Source organism: Amblyomma americanum, chromosome 1 (genome assembly GCF_052857255.1).
Source record: "Amblyomma americanum isolate KBUSLIRL-KWMA chromosome 1, ASM5285725v1, whole genome shotgun sequence".
Classification (NCBI taxonomy): domain Eukaryota; kingdom Metazoa; phylum Arthropoda; class Arachnida; order Ixodida; family Ixodidae; genus Amblyomma; species Amblyomma americanum.
In genome coordinates this window covers 501,725,162-501,746,590 of record NC_135497.1, presented here as the reverse complement: position 1 = coordinate 501,746,590, position 21,429 = coordinate 501,725,162, and the positions used below count along the sequence as shown (strand labels likewise).

Here is a 21,429-nt window from a genome sequence, read left to right as displayed (position 1 = left end):
GTCATTAAGTTCTTCGTGGGCGCGAGTCAACCGCTAAAACGGTTCCTTTTCGAAGCTTTTCTTTGTCTTCCTGACTGCCGGATTGTCGTCAGCACATCGTGACAGTTTGCATCAAACTGAAATTTATTAAAAATATCCAAATTTATGTAAATGAGCAACAAATAACTAAAAACTCTCGAATTTCCCCCTTCTAAAACACTAGTTCCGGAGTCCTAAGAAAGCTCCACCTATAACGTTCCCTTAATTGTCAAGACAAGCTCTCATCAGATGTAATCACCATTCGGCGCCTTGTCTGCAGCTTCGCCTTTTGCATTAATGTCTGACTTCCTTTTCCTTTTCTTTTGAGGAAAGGAGACATGAAGTGTATTTGACAAAAGTGTTATTTATTTAGTACAGAACGCTATAGGTCGCTACATCTTGCTATAACGTTGACGCATCTTCCGCTACCTCATTACGTGGTCGACCTTGACCTGACTACATTCTTTGCTGCGGTAGTGCCACTCCCGTAAGCTTCTACGGTCTCGGCGGTGACACATCTTGCTTTACTGCTTTACGTGGTCGACCTCGGCCCCGCTTCACTCTTCCTTGCTGCGGCGTACCCTCTGTTGTGTTTCGCGGTCGTACCTTTGGCGCCGTTCCGTCTGCCCTTAAGCGTGGCCGTCCTCGGCCCCACTTCAATTCTTCTTTACTGTCCGTTGTGCCCAGCGGCTTGCATGTGTGGCGCCTGAGCCTAGTGACATCCTCGGCGCCAGCCCCGCACCGTGGGCAGTGCAGCGGGTACTGGCGGGAGTGTATGACGTGCTCGTGCCTCCTTGCATGGACGCGTTGCCTGAACCTCTTGCCACACTGGCTGCACTCGTAGGGCTTCTCACCAGTGTGGATCATCAGGTGAACCTTGAGATTGTCCGGCTGGGAGAACCTCTTCTGACACAGATGGCACACGGACTCTCGCCTGGCAACGTGGGTGCGCTCGTGCCTGAAGACATCAACCCTGCGTACATGTAGGGTAAGGAAAAGGAGAATTAGCACACGACCACGAATTTCTGCTCCCGATTTCTCTGTTGTCTCCTTTAGCATAACATGTACCATGTAATAATATTAATAATATTTGGTTTTTGCGGAAAGGAAATGGCACAGTATCTGTGTCATATATCATTGGACACCTGAACCACGCCGTAAGAGAAGGAATAAAGGAGGAAGTGAAAGAAGAAAGGAAAAAAGAGGTGCCGTCGTGGAGGGCCATATTACTTGAGGAGAAGAAGAAGAAGAAGAAGAAGAGGGCTCCGGAGTAATTTTGACTACCTGGGGATCTTATAACGTGCACTGACATCGTACAGCACACGGATGCCTTAGCGTTTGCTGTGCGATGTCAGTGCACGTTATAAGATCCCCAGGTGGTCGAGGTACCGTTTGCGGTACCATACCGTGGTACCAGGAGCCCGCGCACCAATGCACATTCGCATATCGCCCTGACGGCGCCAGATGGCACCAGGTATCCGGCAGCTGCGCGTGCGCATGCAGCATCGGGACTGAGCAGCGCGTGCTCACTGGCAGTGGCGGGCTCCCGTTGATTCGGTAATGGATACAAGGTACGCAGTAGACGAAAGGTGTCTAGTTATGTGTGCACATCTCTTTCATGGTTATGATTTCGCCAACGACGTTCACATCTTCCATGTATATCACTGCTTTTGGTGTCAGGCGCATCTTTGCCTGTTTCTGGTGCAGCTATTCCGCATGCGCGAACGTCTTCTGATGGTGTTTCCTTCCTATGTCCTCCCTAAGAGAACCTCGGTAGACCCGTACTTCAGTTGTAATGTGATTGACTCAGCAGTAATGCTTATCGGGCTTATTGATGAGTGTCAGAGGCACACCTATTAAGTTAAGCTCAGAAAGTACTGAAACTCACATGCGCACTGTCGCACACAATTCTTTAGCGCCCAATAAAGGTCAGCGCTTATGATGGGCTGGCTGGCCACGAGGCGACCAGATTTCGGCCTAGCTGGGCCGTTTCGCACACCGGGAATTCACTCTATTCTGACACCGCAAGAGCGGCTTCAAACTACGAATTTCTAAACAGTGGACACAGCAAATAACTGCCGCGGTTATAACGAACACTGGCGTATTACGAATGAAGGTTACACGACCGTAAAAATCAGTATAAAAGGAATGGCACCGCGTCTCGGACATAACCAACGACTGCGGCCGTGCAACTCGGTTAGCACGAACAAGGAGGCATCTTGAACTCGACCTCGCTGTCTAAAACGTCGCGCTTCAAGTGACCTGCGGACGGCGAACAGCGCCACCTAGCCCCGGTGACATCGCTCTGAACAGAAATTAGAGACCCAAAAAGCAACAAAAGGCAGCATTAAAACTACGAAAACTCGCCGGCGAATCACGCGCAGACAGAGTAAGGCATACAACGCTCATAACTGCGCAACGGTGTGCCAGCTGGGCGAAACCTCTAAAGTGCTTGTGAGATTAGGGCGGGGTCGGCAATCAACCAGAGGTAGCCATTACAAAAATTATGAATCAAAGCTTCCTTGATTGATTGATTGAATAGCTGTCATCTGGCATGCCTGGCTTGCCCAGCCGGTCACGTGGCAAGTGTCACCAGCCTAATCGGCTCAACACATTCTGCGCTGCCACCGTGAGTAAACAACGCCCAGACAGACAGTGCAGTTGATACGTTCTGCGCGTACTTGGGCAAGCTTCACGGCCGCATGGACCCAAGCATGGCAGACGACTGTGACGCACGAGGTGTTTGCGGCAACGTGTCCTTATTGGGCAGATGACCGGCACGGGTGACTTCGTTAACGTCGACATGACTGAGCAACGAACAATGATGCATTGTCGGCAAAGTACGAGCACTCCTAGACTGCCAATAAGATTATGAACACCACGATGAGGAGGCGTACCTATTTCCACCTGCCTTGAACGCTTACCTTAATTAGTTATGTCGCGTCCCTAAAGCAGTTTGTAGGCGGCAAGGTTCTCAGTGGGGAGCACATGGCCACCGTGGACAACTTGGAAGGCACCTTGATAGGGCTTGCTTTCAAGTATCAGACGCACATAACTCGCAAACTCACTTTCTCAAATATACGTATTGATTTTCTGATTTTGTAATTTCGGTGTAATATTAGAAGTTCACTTACAACGAAAATCGAATACAACGAAGGCAATCCGTGCGATCGTCAGGCTCGTTTGAACTGTAATTGTAAGCTTGCTGGAAAAAGCGGGGAGTGTTTCTTGATGGAAAATGAACACAAACCGCGAACAAGCGCAAAGGGACACTTTCGTGTGCGCTACTGCTACTAGTGATGCTGATGACTATGTTGTGCACTGTTCTTAAATCGTGGCATTCAAGCATTCACTGCATATTTTTAAGGCGACTTCACGATTTGTGGTTTCTTAAAATATTTACGGCTTCAAAAGGTGGCTCGTCAGCAGAAAGGACATCTCTCCAGTTAACTAGTCACGATGGCGTCAAGCAAGAAACGGCACTATAAGACCTACTTGCGAGTGCTCGTGTAGGTGCAGTGCGTGCAGTGGTGGATTCCCTCCGTGCTATGCCAGTGTTTCCGCCGGGTATGCATTTCTAAGTTGTACTGCGTTGTGAAGAGGTCGCCGCACTTCTCACAGGCGAGGAAAAGGCTGTGCAAAGGAACGATATTGACGTCCTCTGAAAAAGAACAAAGCAGTGAGAGGACCTAATGAGCGCATGTATAGTGAAGAACTGCCCAGAGAATTCAGTGTTCTTAATGTATACCGTGGCAGAGAGGAAAAGGCCGGCAGTAGCACACTTTTTCGCATCAGTTCCTTTGTATCAATTAGGTACATGGTATTCTCCTTAAGATAGTAATAGAACAGTACATCATTAACCTGAATAGTAAAGAGAATAAACTCGCACTAATATCATTTAATCAAAAATTAGAATGGCTGATGCCCCTAACATAAAAAAATTACACCAAGAAAGAGCGCCTAACTTCATATCAACGAAGTTCGATGAATTTTAACAAAAGTTTTGTCATCAATAGGATGACATAAAAGACCTAATAAGAGGATGACTTAGTTTGAAGAAAAACATGGCTTAAAACAGGTAGACCAATCCCAGTTGAAAAAGGACATACATGACCTCGAATTCAGAAGCAGGCAGCTGAAGTTTGAAGTGGATGGAATAAAGGAAGCACAGGATGAGGACCTGACAGCCATTTTAAATAACGTGGCTGATAAAATTCGTGTGCATCACTTGATGGAAAAAGAAATTGCACACTTTCGCCGACACCGAGGCGAACGCGATTAAGTGCCAGGCATCATTGTGCGTATCACGAGGCAAGCGATGAGAGAAAACTGGATTAATAACAAGAAAAACCTCGAGGAAAGCAATCCACCCATTTTCTTGCAAGAAAACTTAACACGCTGCAACAGAGAACTATTCCAAGAAACGAAAGACTGCGCCAAAGATAAAGGCTATAAGTTTATTTGGTATGTCTACGGAAATATTTTCGACGGGAAAAATGAGGGAATGAGTGCATTCATGTCAGGAGAGAGAGCGACTTGGATCAGCTATATCATTTTTGACCTTATCTTTAAGTTTTTTCTTTAAACATAACCAAAATGCAGCCCATGTGTTATTATCTTCCCAGCGACCTGAACCGCAGTGCTTCGTGTGTTCCGCCGACATCGCTTAAAGCTGTTCACTTGAATGGACGCGCTGTAAAAAACAAGACAATATGTTTAGAGAAAATATTTCGTGAATTTTAGTTTCCTTTTTCTCTGGTCAGGCTGAGTGAAACATGGAGCACAAATGATTCTGACATTCTTAGGATGACCAACTATACAACTTGCTACTTGAAGCACTCTGGCCTCCATGGGGGTGGAGCATGGTTAATGGTTTATGGGCCTTTAACATCCCAAAGCGACTCAGGCTATGAGAGACGCTGTAGTGAAGGGGTCGGGCAATTTCGACCACCTGGGGTTCTTTAACGTGCACCTATATCGCACAGTAACAAGAGCCTCTAAAATTTCGCCTCCATCAAAATTCAACCGCCGCGGCCGGGATCGAACCCGCATCTTTCGGACAAGCAGCCGAGCGTCATAACCACTCTGCCACCGCGGTGGCCCGAGGATGGAGTAGCCTTAGTGGTATCCAATGACATTGAATGCGACAAGCTGGACTACTACAGATGATGTCTACTTACTGTTGATCCTAAGGTCCTATCTTTCTGTACCGACCGGTTTGTGATTTCAGTTTGCTATCGTCCTCCGAAGGGAAATGTGGTTAAGTTTTCAGAACTTACGACTGCTTTTTTCCTTTATAACAGATGGCAAATACACTCTAATAGCTGGAGGGGATTTTAATATTGATATGTTGAGGGGCAATTCTTTGGTTAAAAACTTTAACACTGTCTTGACTTCGAACGGCTTCATTAACCTTGACCATTTGTTCGATTTGTCTGTCGTGCTGTTATGGACTTTCATTAACCTTGTACCCACTCCAATCAGGATTACACAAGAAACCGAGTCTCTTCTCGACTTGCTCATTACGAACTCCTCCCAACCAATAGCTGACTCAGGCGTAATATCATGTGCACTCAGTGACCATCTTCCAGTGTTTGTATGAATGTATTGGACTGTACCGGTAAAGTAACGAAAGAAGAAACTATGAATCAATATATAATTAATGCTACGCGCAGTTTATTTCATAGTTCACTGCCACAAGTTAAGTAGAATAGCACCACCGCACCAGTGACATAAATGAGGGTTACAATGAGTTTCTCCAACTATTTACGCAACTATACCAATCATGCATCCACTTAAAAGTGCGTGGAAAGAACAGCAAAACTCGCAAACCCTGGATAACGTCTGAGTTACACCATGAAAATAAATTGAAAGAAAAGTGCTACGGGATCTCTTTAAACACACCGTGAGCAGATGACTTAAGTAAGTTTAAGAAATACATGGATAGGTTTACAAAAAAGCCACGTCTGGCAGGCACAGAATACTACACGACATTTCTCGAAGTTAAAAATGGTTGCCAACATTTGCTGTGGTCAATAATAAATTGCTTAGTAAGGCGCGAGCAACCGCATCCTGCACCATAGACATTAAGCCTTAATGATAAAGACATATCTGGAAAACAGCTAGGAGATGCCTTTAACAACTTTTTAGAACCCTTTCTCATACAAATCCATCACATTACTCCACTAGCTACATTAGTTCCTACAATATTAATACAAAATTTTTGAGCCCGGTTACGGCAGAAGGCTTTATATCAGTCATACAGAACCTTAATAACAGCCGTGCCTGTGACATTAATGGCATTCATGTCAGGCCTGCGAAGCATGTTGTAGCAGTTATTGTCGCTGTTCTTGCGAATATATTTAATTTATGTTTTAGTACCGATATATTTCCTGACAGAATGCAAATAGCCAAAGCAGCAGTTCTGTATAAGAAAAGTGACCGTAAAGATTTAGGAAATTATAGACACGTATCTATACTCCCTATCTTTTCGAAGGCTCTGGAAAAAGTCCTACACACAAGTTGTCTCATTTCATTTACAAGCATAACCTTTTGTCACCAATCAACTTAGATTTTGTAAAAATCATTCAAAAAAATATAGCTACTCGATCAAAATGAAAATATACTAACATTGTTTTAAAGGAAGGCCTTTGTTATTGCTGTCTTAGTAGACTTTTTGAAGGCATCTAATCTAGTGAATCACTGTAAACACCTCAAAGACTTAGCTTGTTATGCGTTTCGAGGACAGACCCAGATGCTTCTGAAATCCTGTCTATTGCACAGTGAACAAGCTGTATGTATAGGCAACATGAAATCTTAACCAAAACGTATTAATTCTGGTGTCCCACAAGGCCATATATTAGGACCATTTCTCTTTAATAAGCATCTAAACCATACCTCTACATTAACTCCGCTGCTAAATTTTTTATCTACGCTGATGACACAAGCATCTTATTTTGCTGGAAATGTTCTTGATCTCCTTATTCAGGAATGGAATTACACGATGATTGAATTACAAAAATGTTCTGAATCCAAATGTATCCGTATTAACGATAAGAAAACACAAGCTGTCATTTTTTGCCCCAAAAATATAGTGCTTCCTTCCTCCATCGAGATTAAACTAAGGTCGAAGTGCGTAGATTTGGTTAAAAAAAATTCTAATGTCTAGGAGTAGTTTTTTTTCCAACATGACTTAAAGTCACCACGTGGACCATATAGCAACGAAGCTGGCTCAACTAACCGGGGTCATAAGTCGGCTGAGATATGTCATTCCAAGAAAAATAAAGCTACTCCTCTATAATTCCAATTTCAACTCCTATTTAAACTACTGCTGCTTCGTGTGGGGAACATCTACGAATAGCTGTCTTCAACATGTCTATATTCTACAGAAAAAGTTCCTTCGCCTTATTTGCAATGTCCCCTGGGACTCGCCAAGCGCTGATCTCTTTGTACAATGCAGCGTAGTAAAAATTCAGAACATGTATATATATCGTCTAGATATTTTGTTTAAACTTGAAATACATAGGACTGTAAACTACATACGTAATCTTGCTGAATAACACGCCCGAGATGTCAGCTACACGACACGTTATGCGGAGCCTTGGGTAGTGCCGACTCTTCGAATAAATTCAGGTACAGAACGCTTGCAATTCACTCTTCCTTCCCTGTTAAATACATACGAATATAAAAATTTTGACCTCTTTAGTTCGTCAAAAAAATCTTTGGCTGCTATGTATGCCGACATGTAGAATATGTTTATCCTGTTTCTTTGGTATTGATCTGCGTATATAAAGTGTTAATGTCGACTCAATATTGTATGCTGCTGTTTTAATTTATTTTAGTTTCTGTATTGTATACTTCTTAATACCTTGACCAATTGCATTTGTTTTATAAGTTTTGCAATGAAGTCGCTGCCAAGCAGAAGGGGCTCCGGCTTTTCTGCGCCCGAGCTGTGTGTACCTTTTCAAGGCAGAAATGATTTTGATGTGATTTGGTTTATTAAATAATTTGCTGTTCGTGATATAAAGCAAGCGCAATGGTCCTGACACGCACAGATCCGTCACTTGGTAGTAATGACATTAAATATGAAAAAGGAGTGCCTTTTATAGAAGCGCTATCGACCAGTTTTGCATCAGTACTCATGCATCAAATGAAGAGCTCTCTTACAATCCCGGGGTCCTCTTTATGCACTAAAGAAAGGTACATAAAAATCAAGCACCCGTGCCCTTTTATCCACAGTGTAATCTCCCTGCGATTCACTCAGGCAATGTGTCACTATTCCTTCACATTTCGCCCAGATGCCCTCGCACAGGAAGGTCTGCAGTCCCTGCTGACATTCAGTGTTCATAATTAGGCATAATCGAATTAGCTCGCACTTGAAGAGAGAACGGACGAAGGTAGTGAAGAGGAAGTTCATTAACGAGTTAGCAGTAAGAGGGAAAATATAGAAATTAAGGATATCGCTGCCTAACCGATATTAAGCTTTAACTGATGAAGACGATCTTAATGTACATTCAATAAACGATAATCTGACAGCTGTCATTACAGAGTACGCAGTAGATGTAGGCGGTAGGAAGGTTCGACAGGATACCGGCAAGCTATCTCAGGAGACGAAAGATCTGATTAAGAAACGCGAAACCACGACGGGGCCTAACCATACAGACAGAATAGAGCAAGCAGAGCCATTGAAGTTAAGAAACAAGTGCAAGGTAGCCGGCATAGCTTATTTTATTATGGAGACAATCGCGCATGCTCCAAAGAACAGAAGAAGCCTAAAAGCGGTGAAGAGGAAACTAGGCATGGGTATAAACCAGATGTAAGCATTAAGAGACAAGGAGGGCAATGACATTAAGAATATTCAAAAGATAGTTGAAGTTGAAGTAGCCGAAGAGTTGTCTACAAATCTATGCAGTAGCCATAGTAACCAGAACGTCAATGAGAGAGGCAGTAGGCTGCACCAATGCATCATCGCGCCAGTAACAAAAGAGGAAGTAAACAAAGCCTTAGGAGCAATGTTAAGGGGAAAAGCACCTGGGGAGGATCAGGTAACAGCAGATCTGTTGAAGGACGGAGAGGAGATGGTACTAGAAAAGCTAGCCACCCTGTATACGCAATGCCTTCTGACTTCGACCGTAATAGAAGCTTGGAAGAAGGCTAAAATCTTAATTCATAAGAAAGGAAATGTCAAGGACATAAAAAGTTGCAGGCCGATCAGATTACTCTCCGTTGTCTGCAATATATTTACTAAAGTAATCGCTAATAGAGCCAGGGCAACATTAGATTTCGATCAACCAAATGATAAGGCAGGCTTTAATAAAGAATACTCTACAATAGAACATATTAACACTATCAATGAGGTGAAAGAAAAATGTGCAGAATACAAGCCCCTATACGTAGCCTTCATTGATTACGAGAAAGCATTTGACTCAGTAGAAATGTCAGCAGTCATACTAGCATTGCAGAATCACGGTGAAAAAGAGCATTACGCCAAAATACTGGAGGATATAAATAGGAAAATGGCATTCCTCTGGGACAGTGTGTATGAATCCATCTTTGGGTCAGCACGAACTTTGGGACACAACAACGTAGACAGACACATTGAAACATGAAACACCATAGCTGCCATAGTCCTCCTAAAGCCAGCAAGAATATTCCAATAAGGAAGGGCGCCAGGCAAGGAGACATCATCTCGCCAAAGCTATTCCCCACCTGTTTGCAGGAGGTATTCCAAGGCAGGTATTGGGAACTGTTGGCGATAAGAGTTCATGGAAAATACATAATCTGCCATTCGCTGATGACCTTGCCTTGCTGAGTCACCCCAGAGGTGAACTGCAAATCATGATCAATGAGTTAGACAGGCTGAGCAGAATAGTAGGTCTAGAAGTTAACATGCAGAAAACCAAATTAATGCCCAAAAGCATACTAGCCTAGCAGGGGAACAGCTGTTCACAATTGGCAGCGAGAGGCACGATGTGGTAAAAGTATATGTCCACATAGGGCAGGTAGTGACAGCTGATCCGGATCATGAGAGGGAAATAACTAGAAGGATATGAATGCGGTGGAGCGCATATGGCAGGTTCTCTCATATCGTGAATGGCAGATTTCCAATATACCTGAAGAAGAAAGTCCACAACAGCTGTATGTTACTGGTACTCACATACGTGGCACAAACACGGAGGCTAACGAAACAGGTTCAGCTTAAGTAAAGGACAACCCAGCGAGCCATGGAAAGGAAAATGATACGTGTAACGTTGAGAGACCGGAAGGAGACCGGAAGATGTTGAGAGACCAGAGTGGGTGAGAGAGCAAACGCGCGTTAATGACATCCTAGTCGGAATAAAGAGGAAGAACTGGGCTTGCCCAAGCCATGTAATGTGAAGGCGAGATAACTGCCGGTCCCTAAATGTAACGAAGTGGATTCCAAGAGAACGCAAGCGTAGCAGTGGATGGCCGAAGGTTTTGTGGGCTGGTGCAATTAAGAACTTTGCATGCATAGGGCAAGCACAGTTGGCAAAGGATAGGGATAATTGGAGAGACATGGAAGAGGGCTTTGCCCTGCAGTGGGCGTAGTAAGGACGGTGATGGTGATGATGAATCAGGCATGTTCGTAGCTTGCATACACTATCAACCGATTATAATCTACCAGCTAATTAAGCAGTGCAGGATAAGCTTCTGCTCACGTTCTTTCAACGCCCCTCGTCCTCTTGGGTTCCCCAGCAAACTTTCGGTGAACGACGTTGAATATCCAACTAGCAGTTCTTCGCCGGGGCCGACGTTCCTTAGAGTGCGGTAGTAGATGTCTCCGTTGAAGAGCAAGGCCACGAGGTTTTGTCTGCGCTTGCTGGGCGAGTAGTTCACATTGTTCATCCAGTGGTTGTGCTCTTGTTGGCGGCCGTCTACCACGAAGAACTCTGCACATCGGCGAACCTGCGCAACACAATGGTTGGACCGTCTGAACGCTAGAGTCAAATTTTTTCACTACCGTACTCACGTGAAACAACAGATGCAAAAAAATGTGGCGTAAATTTTTAAAGTGTCCGGAAACGAGCCAATATATGTTGTTCTAATCTGATTCTTCTACCACATGGGGATTTCGAAGGGCCTCTAACCGACCAGTCCCTCCGCTCCAAGGCCACTGAGCGCTGTTACAAGGACGATTTCTGTGGCCATCGATACATGGTAAGCCTACCGTCTACCCTGTTACTGTTACTGAAGTACCAGAAGCCCGCCCACAGCCTGCGAGCACGCGCTGATTGGCACGGATGCTACAGGCACGTACACAGCCTGCCGGGTACCTGTCGCCATCTGGCGCCATTAGGGTGATTTCGCATGTGCATTGGATGCTTGCCGGCGCTCAGTACGAGTCAACGGAGCAGCATAGAACTGCGATTTGGAGGGCCTCCCATCGGTGCCCGTAGTTAGTCTCGGATGCGATCGCTCGCAGTAACCCGTAGGAAAATAAAACCAGGCCAGTATCGTTTTTGAAATAGTGAACTAAAGAATATAGTACCTATTTTGATGATGATGATGGAAGTTCTTTTATGGCCCCTAGGCTTCTGAGGCTAATGAGCGCCACACAACAAGGTATGTTGGTCTGCTGACCTGTTATTTTGCGTACAAAAAAGGACAGCCCGGGCTACCAAATACTGCGGCGTGCATAGTGCCAGTACAGCGATATAAACCAACCAGCTTCCTTAAGATTGCATGAATACTGCATTAGGCTTGTCCAAGATAATGCAATTCATTTCAAGAGTAATTTGTATTCCTCTAACGAATAAATATTTTCTATTTAACCTTTTAGCTTAGCCTTCAGCTTACGCTAAAGCTTCCAGCTTGGCCTGTGACTGCGACTCTTGTAGGAAAATAATAAGGCCCCTAATAATGGATCTGGTCACTCAGCGAGATGACGCATGGTTTTGTCTCATGTTTTGCGTGCCGAAGAAGTTTGACGAAATGGCGAGGCTCTTACAACCAAAGGTGAGTCTCGTTACACTTTTTTTCTATTCTTCTTTTAACATTATAATAACGCGGCCTCTCAGTGCAGCCGCAGTTTTATAGAATGTCTTTGGAAAGTGCGCATGTTCATTGAATCCTCGATATGCGCTTTGCAACTGCAATCATCTGCTGCAATCATTCGCTCTCACACAACAATGGCACGTATTCCAGCATAAAACTTCCCTGCGAAAAACTCACCTCTAATGCACTGAAAGTATGGGAGAGAGTAATAACGCGAGCAGCGTAGTGCAATTACAGCCCAGCTGTTTCGACCTTTGTCTTTAACAGGCCTGACAACCCCAGTCTCAATGTTCTACGCACTAGCCAGACAAGCTTACCGGCCAGGTGCAGCCGCCATTTTCGATGCCGTCCACCTTTACTCTGTGATACGGACCGAAGTGCAGTCCCTTGGGCAGCGCCTTCAACGTGAACACTCCCTCTGGGACACCCGTGATTGTGGACTTGCCCGAGGTCAGGAACTCGAATATGCTCATACCGACGAAACTGGCGTCTTCCGAATTCACCTGCGTATATTATTCAGCCGTGTTCACCAGGTGCTGCACTGCATACTGGGCGTTCGCATATGCAGTAAATTTGGTGCACTGGCAGTTAGTGGTAGGATTGCAGTGTTTGCGCCGTAATCACGGTCGTCATCCCGGCGCGTGTTTGTGATTTAGTAACCGGCAGCCCGTCCCCCTACACCTGAAAGAAACATGCGCGAGAAAATGACTTGACTCATGCAGCAAGCCAGAAGAGTAATGTAGGCGTTTGTGAAGTGTAAAGCAGATAGAAGCGGCTGAAGCTTGTGCCCACCAAAGCGCTCGAAACCGTGTATACGCCTTGGTAAATAAGTAATATATAACGCATAAATAGGCCGACACTATGCGTTGGCGGATGATTTGGCATGCACATGAGAATTATTTTTGAACTGAGTATTGCTTTCAAGCAGGTATGGCCATATTTTTGAAATATACTCGGCTTTATCTTTTTTTCAAGATTAATTCAATTTGCAACATGGATTTCACGAAAAAGAGATCAAATGCAGTCAAGCCTCCTTACAGCGAAACTGCTTATAACGAAATAACGAACATAACGAAGTAAAAACTATTCCCGTTGGAAGTTCGGTCAACACGGGCAATAACAAGTAAACCACCGAACACCTTCAACTTCGTTATAACTAGGTTCTTTTTGGGCCGCTAAATGTGCCGCACGGCATAAAACGTGTTGTCAATACCGAACGTTAATACGTTAAGACGTTGCAGAAACGCATGAAGTCCGGCTATATGTAAAATTCACATAATCTAAGGCGTAAAAGTTTTTCGCTATCCACAGGTGGAAATCGGAGTCATTGATTGAGGACAGTCCTGCGTCTTGAAGAACGCGAGCGCGCACCAGAGAAGTTCCTGGTCATGTCCACAAAAGGTGGTGGACAGTGGTGTCAGAAACGGGTGCGTCGCAGTGAGGGCATTTTTCCGGCGCATGAATCTTTTCACTTTGCCACTGGTGCCGAACTGCGAGCGTAAGGGCCACTCCGACGCGCCCCCGCCTCAGAGAGACCTCCTCTATCCGTTCAAGGTTGGGAGGAAAGGGTTGGGTGCACGGGGGAATAAGAGCACGTGTATGCCGCCTGAGGGAGGCTGAAGTTGTTAATGAAGTTGTTCAGTTGTCAGAAGTAGATCTGGTGGCAAAGAGGCAGAGGGAGCTTGCGCAGCGTCCGTTAAACGAGATATACCAGGTGCGATGCTATCGACATCTGTGTGTGTTTTAACACAGCGTTTGAGTATAGGGAACGGGTAAGACGTGCAAGCAGCATGTATGGCCTGGGAAACCCGAATGGTACCACGGACTTTCTTTAGGTGCTTCAGAGATTTTTGGAAATGAGTAAATAGGTGCACCTGGTTAAGAAGAGGGTCATCAGGTAAAGCTGCTATGGCATTTAAAATCGCTTCAACCTCCAAGGAAAGAGATTATGAATTGTCAGTACAGTAGGTCTGATGGCTGTAGAGTTGAGGGTGTGTCGGGCTTATAAAAGCAGTTGATACCCCGTTGGGGCTATGGGGGCATCAATGTAAAGGATGCAGGGGACAGGTTGCATAGAAAAAGCTGTTGGTAACGGCGGAGAATAGAACTCCGGCTTATTATGACGAGCTGGCTTGTTTGGTGTAATGTGACATTAGTCGCATAGAGGTGGTTGAGGCTCGAAAATTGGACGAAGAGAAACTTTCCGGGCTCTATCAGTTTGTCGCTCGGTAATTAAATCTTCCAGTGTGTTGAGCTGCGGATACTCCTGTATCAGACAAATAGGAGCTGCTCGGGGTAGGTCAGTAACGACTCGCATGGCTTCGTGGTTGAGTGCTTCAACTGTAGGCCGCTGTCGTTTTGTAAGTAGTTGAAACTCAGCCTGGTATAGGAGCCGAGGTTGAAAGACAGCGCGAACAAGTCGACAAGCTGTATCTGAGCAGGCACCTCCAGAGCGATTGGATATTCTCCGGATGAGGCCAAGTGTGTTTATAGCACTCTTGCGCATAGCTGACAACCAAGCCGTTCCATTGGCTGAAGCATGAACGTGCAGGCCCAAAACATTGGTATGTTCCACTTCAGGAAGTGGTGCATTGTCAATAGTGAGCACGAACGAACGAAGCAGCTTTAAAAATATGGCGGCCAGCTTTATCGCCCACATGAACGTGACAGGATTTGGAGAGGTTGAGGGAGAGGCCAGTATTGGAAAGAAAGTTGTGTAGAAGATTGAGGGCATTTTTGCAGGAAGTCTTGCTGCACCTGAGCTGAGCGGTTTGTGGACCAGAGAGTGATGTCGTCTGCATATGCTAGAACTTGACATTAGTAAGGGTGGAAAGACTGTGTACAGAGGAATGAATTCGATGTTAAATAGAATTGAAGCTAAACCTGAGTCTTAAGAAAAACTCTTCCTAGAGTGAGGAAAGGAGGCAGCAGCGGTCGCGACAGCCATCTCGCGATTCTCACCGCATAAATGTTGCCGAAAGGAAACATTTCCCTGCGATTGTCAGTGCTGAATTCAGTGCAAGCAAGCACAGTGAGGAGGAACCCGCAGTAAAACATTATCGAATTCTGCGAGGAGACCTATATTAAGTTATTGCATTGACAGTCGTGCCAGTTAGAATAGGGAAAATATTGAAATTGTGGGGACGCTTAAGCCACATTTAAAGCTTTAAAGCCAAAGCTTATACTTGAACCTCTTCACGTGTTTGCGTCAGTTTCTTTGAAATTCTCAGCTCATCAACCGCCATATTCGAACTGCTAGCTGCAGCAGCAGTGCTCAACGCATGGTGGGTATGCTGCGACAACGTCATAAAGTCTCGTGACCTCTATCAGCCTATCAATGAATTTCATTACATCGATGGTAGATTGTACTACTTACGTAAACAATAATGTTCTCATATTTATATTTGGCCGCTTATACGATTCAATTAACGAATGCCGCCATCTGCCGTACGCTGCCAGTGCGTTACTGCTTGGTTAGTTCATTCTGGGCCGCTATTGCGCACTTCAGATATAGAGAGCGCCTCTAAAATCTCTCCAAGAAACTTGTTATTAACATCCTTGTTTCCTTTATTTACCACGCTCTTCACGTCGGCCAACATTGTGCCGCTGGTGGAGTCAGCACGCGCGACCATTCCGCTTCCATCGAAAGCTGGAAGAGAGGATTTGAGGCATGTTTTTAGATGGTTAAAGACTGCAAGCGTAGCAGTTTCGTTGGTAAATGACTTATCGTGGCAGTAGAAAGGCCTGATCTCTCCAAAAAATAAATACTGTTGAAATCACACTATTGCATTACTGAAGGGGCGGCAAATGAATATACAGCTCGAAAATCCTGAAATTCACTACAGACAGCGAAATTTTACAGGATGCGGGACTGAGGAGAACAATAATTTGGTGAAGGCGCGTGACCAAAACAAAAGACTGAAGTTGTAGGGAACGTATATACTGTCGGCCTCGGCAGTTTTAGGCATGCATGTTCTCGGAAAAAATAAAAAAAAAATTCCTTTTGCGCCGCCTCACTACCCAGCCACCCAGTATTAGCCAATGACTCATGATTGTTTCCACGCACCTTCAGACATTTAACGCGATCAGCGTACGTCGCTAGATCCAATAAAATTTTTCCCGCATAGCCGCAACCCGTAACCTTTTGCCTTTTGTGGCCGATAGTACTTGCTCCATCAGCTCATACGAGCCGAATGAGCGGCAAGGCGTGCTACAAATATAATTTTTTTTTCGAACAGATGCATCCTGTAAATGTCTGTCGCCGATATCACAGTGTTTTAACGACGTACCAGAGCTATTCTTCACACTAAAAGCCACCTTCCGTCGCTTCTCCGAGAAAAGCGAGCATCCCTACCCCGACTCCGCCCACACTACTGAAGTCTGTGTCAGAGGCACCGGCAAGGAACGTCGGTCACATGATGTGCGGTCGCCGCTACATGGGGAAGGGAATCCTTCTGACGTGAATACGTCACAGTGAATACGTCACAGAGGACACCCTGCATTCGTTTCCACAGAACTAGCGTGAGCGCAATGAAAGAACACTGCTTCCCAATTACGTATTAAGGATTGGCGAGGCCAGCACATAGAGGTCTTTGCAAATTGTTTTGTCTATTTACTGCGGTATCAATAACTCAAAGCACTCATCCATGCAGGCCTCTGTATTACTCTCATGTCAATCGCCAGTCGTAAACTTACGTGTTTCGTCACGATGCTCTTCCCGTGAGGCCGGCTCTTCAGGCTGATCCGGACCGTCGCTTCCAAGAGCCTCCCAGTGGTCCAGAAGCATATATTCGGGCGCCGGCGGGCATTCACTCTGACTAACCTGCGGTCGGATGACCTGCGGATAGATTGATTGTAATAGTGGAGTCTTACTTTGTATGGAAACAAAATGCGATCATAAACGGTTTTTCACTCAAAAATGCTTTGGTTTTAAATTTCTCGGTTTATTACTATTGTTTTATTAAAACTGTCTTCGAAAAAAAATGCTAAGTACGGCGTTTCTGTTTCAACACGGTGCCAAATATTAGAAAACTACTCGAAAACATAGAGCGCAGTAAGTTCGTTTGGAAGCATTTTGGACATGTACTACTTGATTCGCTCAGCGAATCGAATACAAGTGCATCCGATCAGCTATCTAAAGATTTCGAATATTCGCCCCCTCTACTGATCAGAAATGTTCGATGCACTGAGGCCGCACTAAGCAATGCTAATTGCAGCAAACAACTACAGGGTAAACTTAAAAATAATGAGGAAATTTTAGATAATAACGCCAGTTGTTATTTTATCGCGCTCATTTTATGACCTGCGCCAACGTAGACAGCATGACCGTTTATAAGCAGTCACTGTATCTCACGAAACTGTTTTTTTTCTATCATTATTTTACCCATCAACATCCGGTAGTGAGCGTAGTCTCTTCAGTCGTCCTCAGTATCGATCGGCACATTTATGCGTGTACGAGTTTTCCGTTCCGCACAAATACGCAGGCCGGAACTCCGAATAGCCTGAAAAAAGTACCTGCCACACCGATCATATTGACAGTCGAAAAGAAGGTAAGGCATTGAATGCTAGCGCACAGAATCTGCAGGTGCAGCAGCAAACACTTATCGATGAATATGCCGCAGCGACGCATTCGTTACGGTGGCAGAAGGCTGACCAGAGATAACGGGATCGTGTCATGCAGCGTGTCATCAGCGCCTTAAGGAAGCTCGTGAAGTGCACAACGCCCATCCGCCAAAATTTTGGTGCAGCATATTGAAGCCTGATTGTTCAACATTAATCCAGAAGTTCAAACTGGATATCTTCAGATCCGATGGTATTTGTATCACCCACACGATTTCTTAAGCGTGCCCCGGTTGGCTCAGTGGTTATTGCGCTCGGCTGCTGACCCGATAGACGCGGGTTTGATCACGGCCGCGGCGGTTGAATTTTGATGGAGGCGAAATTTAGAGGCCCGTGTACTGTGTGATATATGTGCATGTTAAAGAACCCCAGGCGGTCCTAATTTCCGGAGCTCTCCACTACGGCGTCATATAGCCTTAGTCTCTCCTGGACCTTAAACTCCAATAGGAAGAGAATAAAACCAACTATATTAAGCACTAAACACCAGCTCAGGCCATCAGGTTTGACTATGCAATGCAGATCAAGGAAAAAGAGAGTGTGAAGACCGAAAGTTGTACTCACCTCAACGGGCTCGACAACCATAGGTTCCTCGTCTCCAGTAGAGACACCTTGGACAAAATGCATGAGGACATGAATAAGGTGAGGCGAAAAGCAGAGACGCATATTCTGAATGCGAGATGCTCACACGAAGCTGCTTTGCACAAAACACACCCGTGCATTTATCAGCTCTGTCGACAAAATTCGGTGCATCGTGTTCCAGACGCCTGAAGCGTACCATCTTTTATGGGGTTCAGGTCGTTGGAAGTTTACGGAGCCTGATCTGTCGTTCCTACATCGCGGAAGTTAGGGCGGGATTTGCCAGTTGCCTAACTGTGCCTTCCTGGGGCAATCTTTTTTGCCATAATATTAGAAGCCTATTCGGAAACAAAAATGCGTCGTCGGTCTTAAAGTTCGTGTCTGGCTGGAGGAAAGTGATGTCACCGGCCGAGGTATTGGCATTGGCTGGAGAAGAGTGACGTCACAACAAAAAAGTATGGTGGAGCTGCCATAAAAAAACGTAAACCAATAAGCTCCTGCCTGTGCCTCTAAGTATAACAGGCTTACCCCAATCGTAATATAAATGAAAAGGCCTGAATGCAATGTTGTACTTTTGCCACCCGTAGGTGGGAAAATAAAAAAAAGGGGTAATGCTACTAAGCGACCCACAGCCGGGGGAGCGGGCCCGGGGAGACTCCCTTGATCTCCCCTGGGACGTAGCGGAGGGGGTGGGACATAGGTTGTGGGAATGGGACTGAGGGAAGTGTTATGGGTAATGTGATGGGAATGGGGACAGCGAGATATTGACCCTCATTTTATCATCGCTGGACTTCTGTCTGGCCAGGACAGGGAGGGCGTCGATGTTGTCCAATGGTGCGGCTCCACTCACGGGATGCCCGACCACCCAACGACGCAATAGCTCCGACTCGGAGACAGGAAATCCTAACCCAGGGCAGCTGCCTCGGGCTCCTCCAGGACTTTCAGGGGTCCGGTTCGGACTTGCGAATCGCTGCCCAGCTACTAACCGTCAAGTGTTTTTTTTCGCGGTTTTTCAGACTCCGGAAGTATGTGTGGTAAATCCAGCCAATGGAATAAGACTCCCGGGGACCCACGTGTGCTTCCAACCAACCAACCTTGCACTTATCTCCTCCCCTGGCTGACGTCACAACACTGGAAATTACGCCGCTGCCGGTGAAGGCATCATTATCATCCTTCCAACGCTGTCGCATTGCCAGCACTATGTGATTAGCGGTCGCTGTGATATATTTATCTATATATTGCTGCAGACATCTTAACCGCATCCAGGAAAGAAGAGCACCGAAAAGAAAGTTTGTTTACATCTGTCTTCACAGAAAGCGCCTAAATAACGGTGAAAAGACCTGCTTACGCAATATAAAGCAAAAGGCGACGTTAAAACAGGCAAAAAATAAAATATAAATATTCCCTTGAGTTGATATTCTGAAGAATGTTCTCATCACTCAAACCTTAGAACGAAATTATTCTACTCCATATGCCTTCATAAAAAATAGCTAAATTAATTACTTTATTGGGCAAAATACGAAGCTTTGCTGTAATTGAGCTTATTGCGAGCGCTGTGCGTTAGTAAAAACTGAATTACGCGAGCGGGGGACCTAGGTATTTTGCCATTTATTACCTGATAGCGGGCCACCTTTGCGTAAAACACTAATAGGCTTGATTTTGTTTTTTCTATTCGTAAAACTGGGCATCCAGTTCATTTGTGACTATAAACCTTACAGCGTGCCACTGTACATTGTCCAGCTGTTCCCATCTTCTGTGAAGATCCAAATCATATAGCACCAGAATTAAGCGCGTGAAGATTCTCGGAACTTTTTCTTAGGGCGTGAGGCGCTCCTTTTCGGTTGAAGTAAAGACTGACTTGATCTGATACGATTCGGTTTAATAGCAGCGTATAAAATGTTTGGGCGTGTGATGGCAAAGGACGTCGTTCGCCAACACCTTCCGTCCGTACCAGCTTCGCTTTATGCAACAGAGGTCTGCACGGAACTACGTCTCAGAGATAACCAAAACAAAACGCGATAACCCTTCACCTCTTTGTTCTTCATTACGCTGTCCCCTCATAACTACTGTCATGGAGTTGGCATGCCAGAGCGGACGCATATGCGGATGTCATTAGACAAAATACTCTCCATAAATTCGAAATGTTTACTGGGCGAACTCGCGCTGGCAAATACAACTCGGTTACGGTGAAGCGCAGCAGGTGTGCTCGGAGGTCGACGGAGGTGAGAATAATCACCGCTCTAGGCCGCGCTAAAATTAAAAAGGCTATGACGAGTCTTCGAGATATGGTCCCTGAAATGTTAGAAAAAATTTACAACATAATTAAAACGCCTTCAGTTTTTTCAGGCGAACCTGGTCAAGTCTCGTGTAACAAAAAAATGTCAAGACTGCGTGCTTGGGGGCAGGGAACACGGAGCATGAAAAATCACAGGTTTTCAATCGTGCTCGCAATGCATTGACCACCTGTCAATCGTGCTCGCACTGCGTGCTAGAAATTCGATGCTATTCAACTACCCCAAAAGCCGAACGATGCTTCCACTGCACGCCTGATTTTACAAGTGCTACAATGATGATACAGCTTTCGACCAATCAGTCGTGCGCTAAGGCAGCTAAGGTTGTAGCAGCGATGAGAAATTTTAATTAACATGTGTTAACTATTGAAACGAGTACAAACTTACCTTTCTTTTCCTTTAATGATCCATCTTTTTTGACGTTGCCGTAGCACTTCTTGATGTCATCCGGTGGTTTATGCCATGTGTCTTCCGAGAAGTATACAGGCTTCAAGCAATGGTATTCTTCGGTCTCCATATCTTCTAACAGAATGAAGAGAAAAGGTGGAACATTGATAAATGTCGCACACGAGATTATTTCCTAAACAAAAAGGGTTCAGCTTAAGTTAAGGACAATGCAGCAAGCCATGGAAAGAATAATGATAGGTGTAACGGTAAGAGACTGGAAGGGGGCAGAAAGGATGAGGGAACAAAGGCGGGTTGATGACTTTCTAGTCGAAATCAATAGGAAGAACTGGGCTTAGGCAGGGCATGCGATACGAAGCCAAGATAAGCGCTGGTCATTAAGGGTATCGGAGTGGATACCAAAAGAAGGCAAGTGCAGTGGAGATGGCAGAAATTTAGCTGGGCGGATGAGATTAAGAAGTTTGCCGGGATACTGTGGTCGCAGCTGGCACAAGAGTGTTAATTG

The 21,429-nt window shown here is 45.3% G+C and overlaps 1 protein-coding gene across 1 annotated transcript; it reads right to left on the bottom strand.

Moving 5' to 3' along the window:
• Positions 1–415: 415 nt before the first annotated feature.
• On the bottom strand, positions 416–21,036 carry LOC144127957 (uncharacterized). The gene is made up of 8 exons (XM_077660979.1): positions 20,907–21,036; positions 18,214–18,260; positions 16,729–16,870; positions 15,609–15,682; positions 12,351–12,536; positions 10,698–10,944; positions 3,514–3,679; positions 416–991 (listed from the first exon to the last, which is right to left on the bottom strand). Exons 1-8 carry the CDS (start codon positions 21,034–21,036, stop codon positions 514–516), a joined length of 1,470 nt encoding a protein of 489 aa, XP_077517105.1. The 3' UTR covers positions 416–513.
• Between the last annotated feature and the right edge of the window lie 393 nt (positions 21,037–21,429).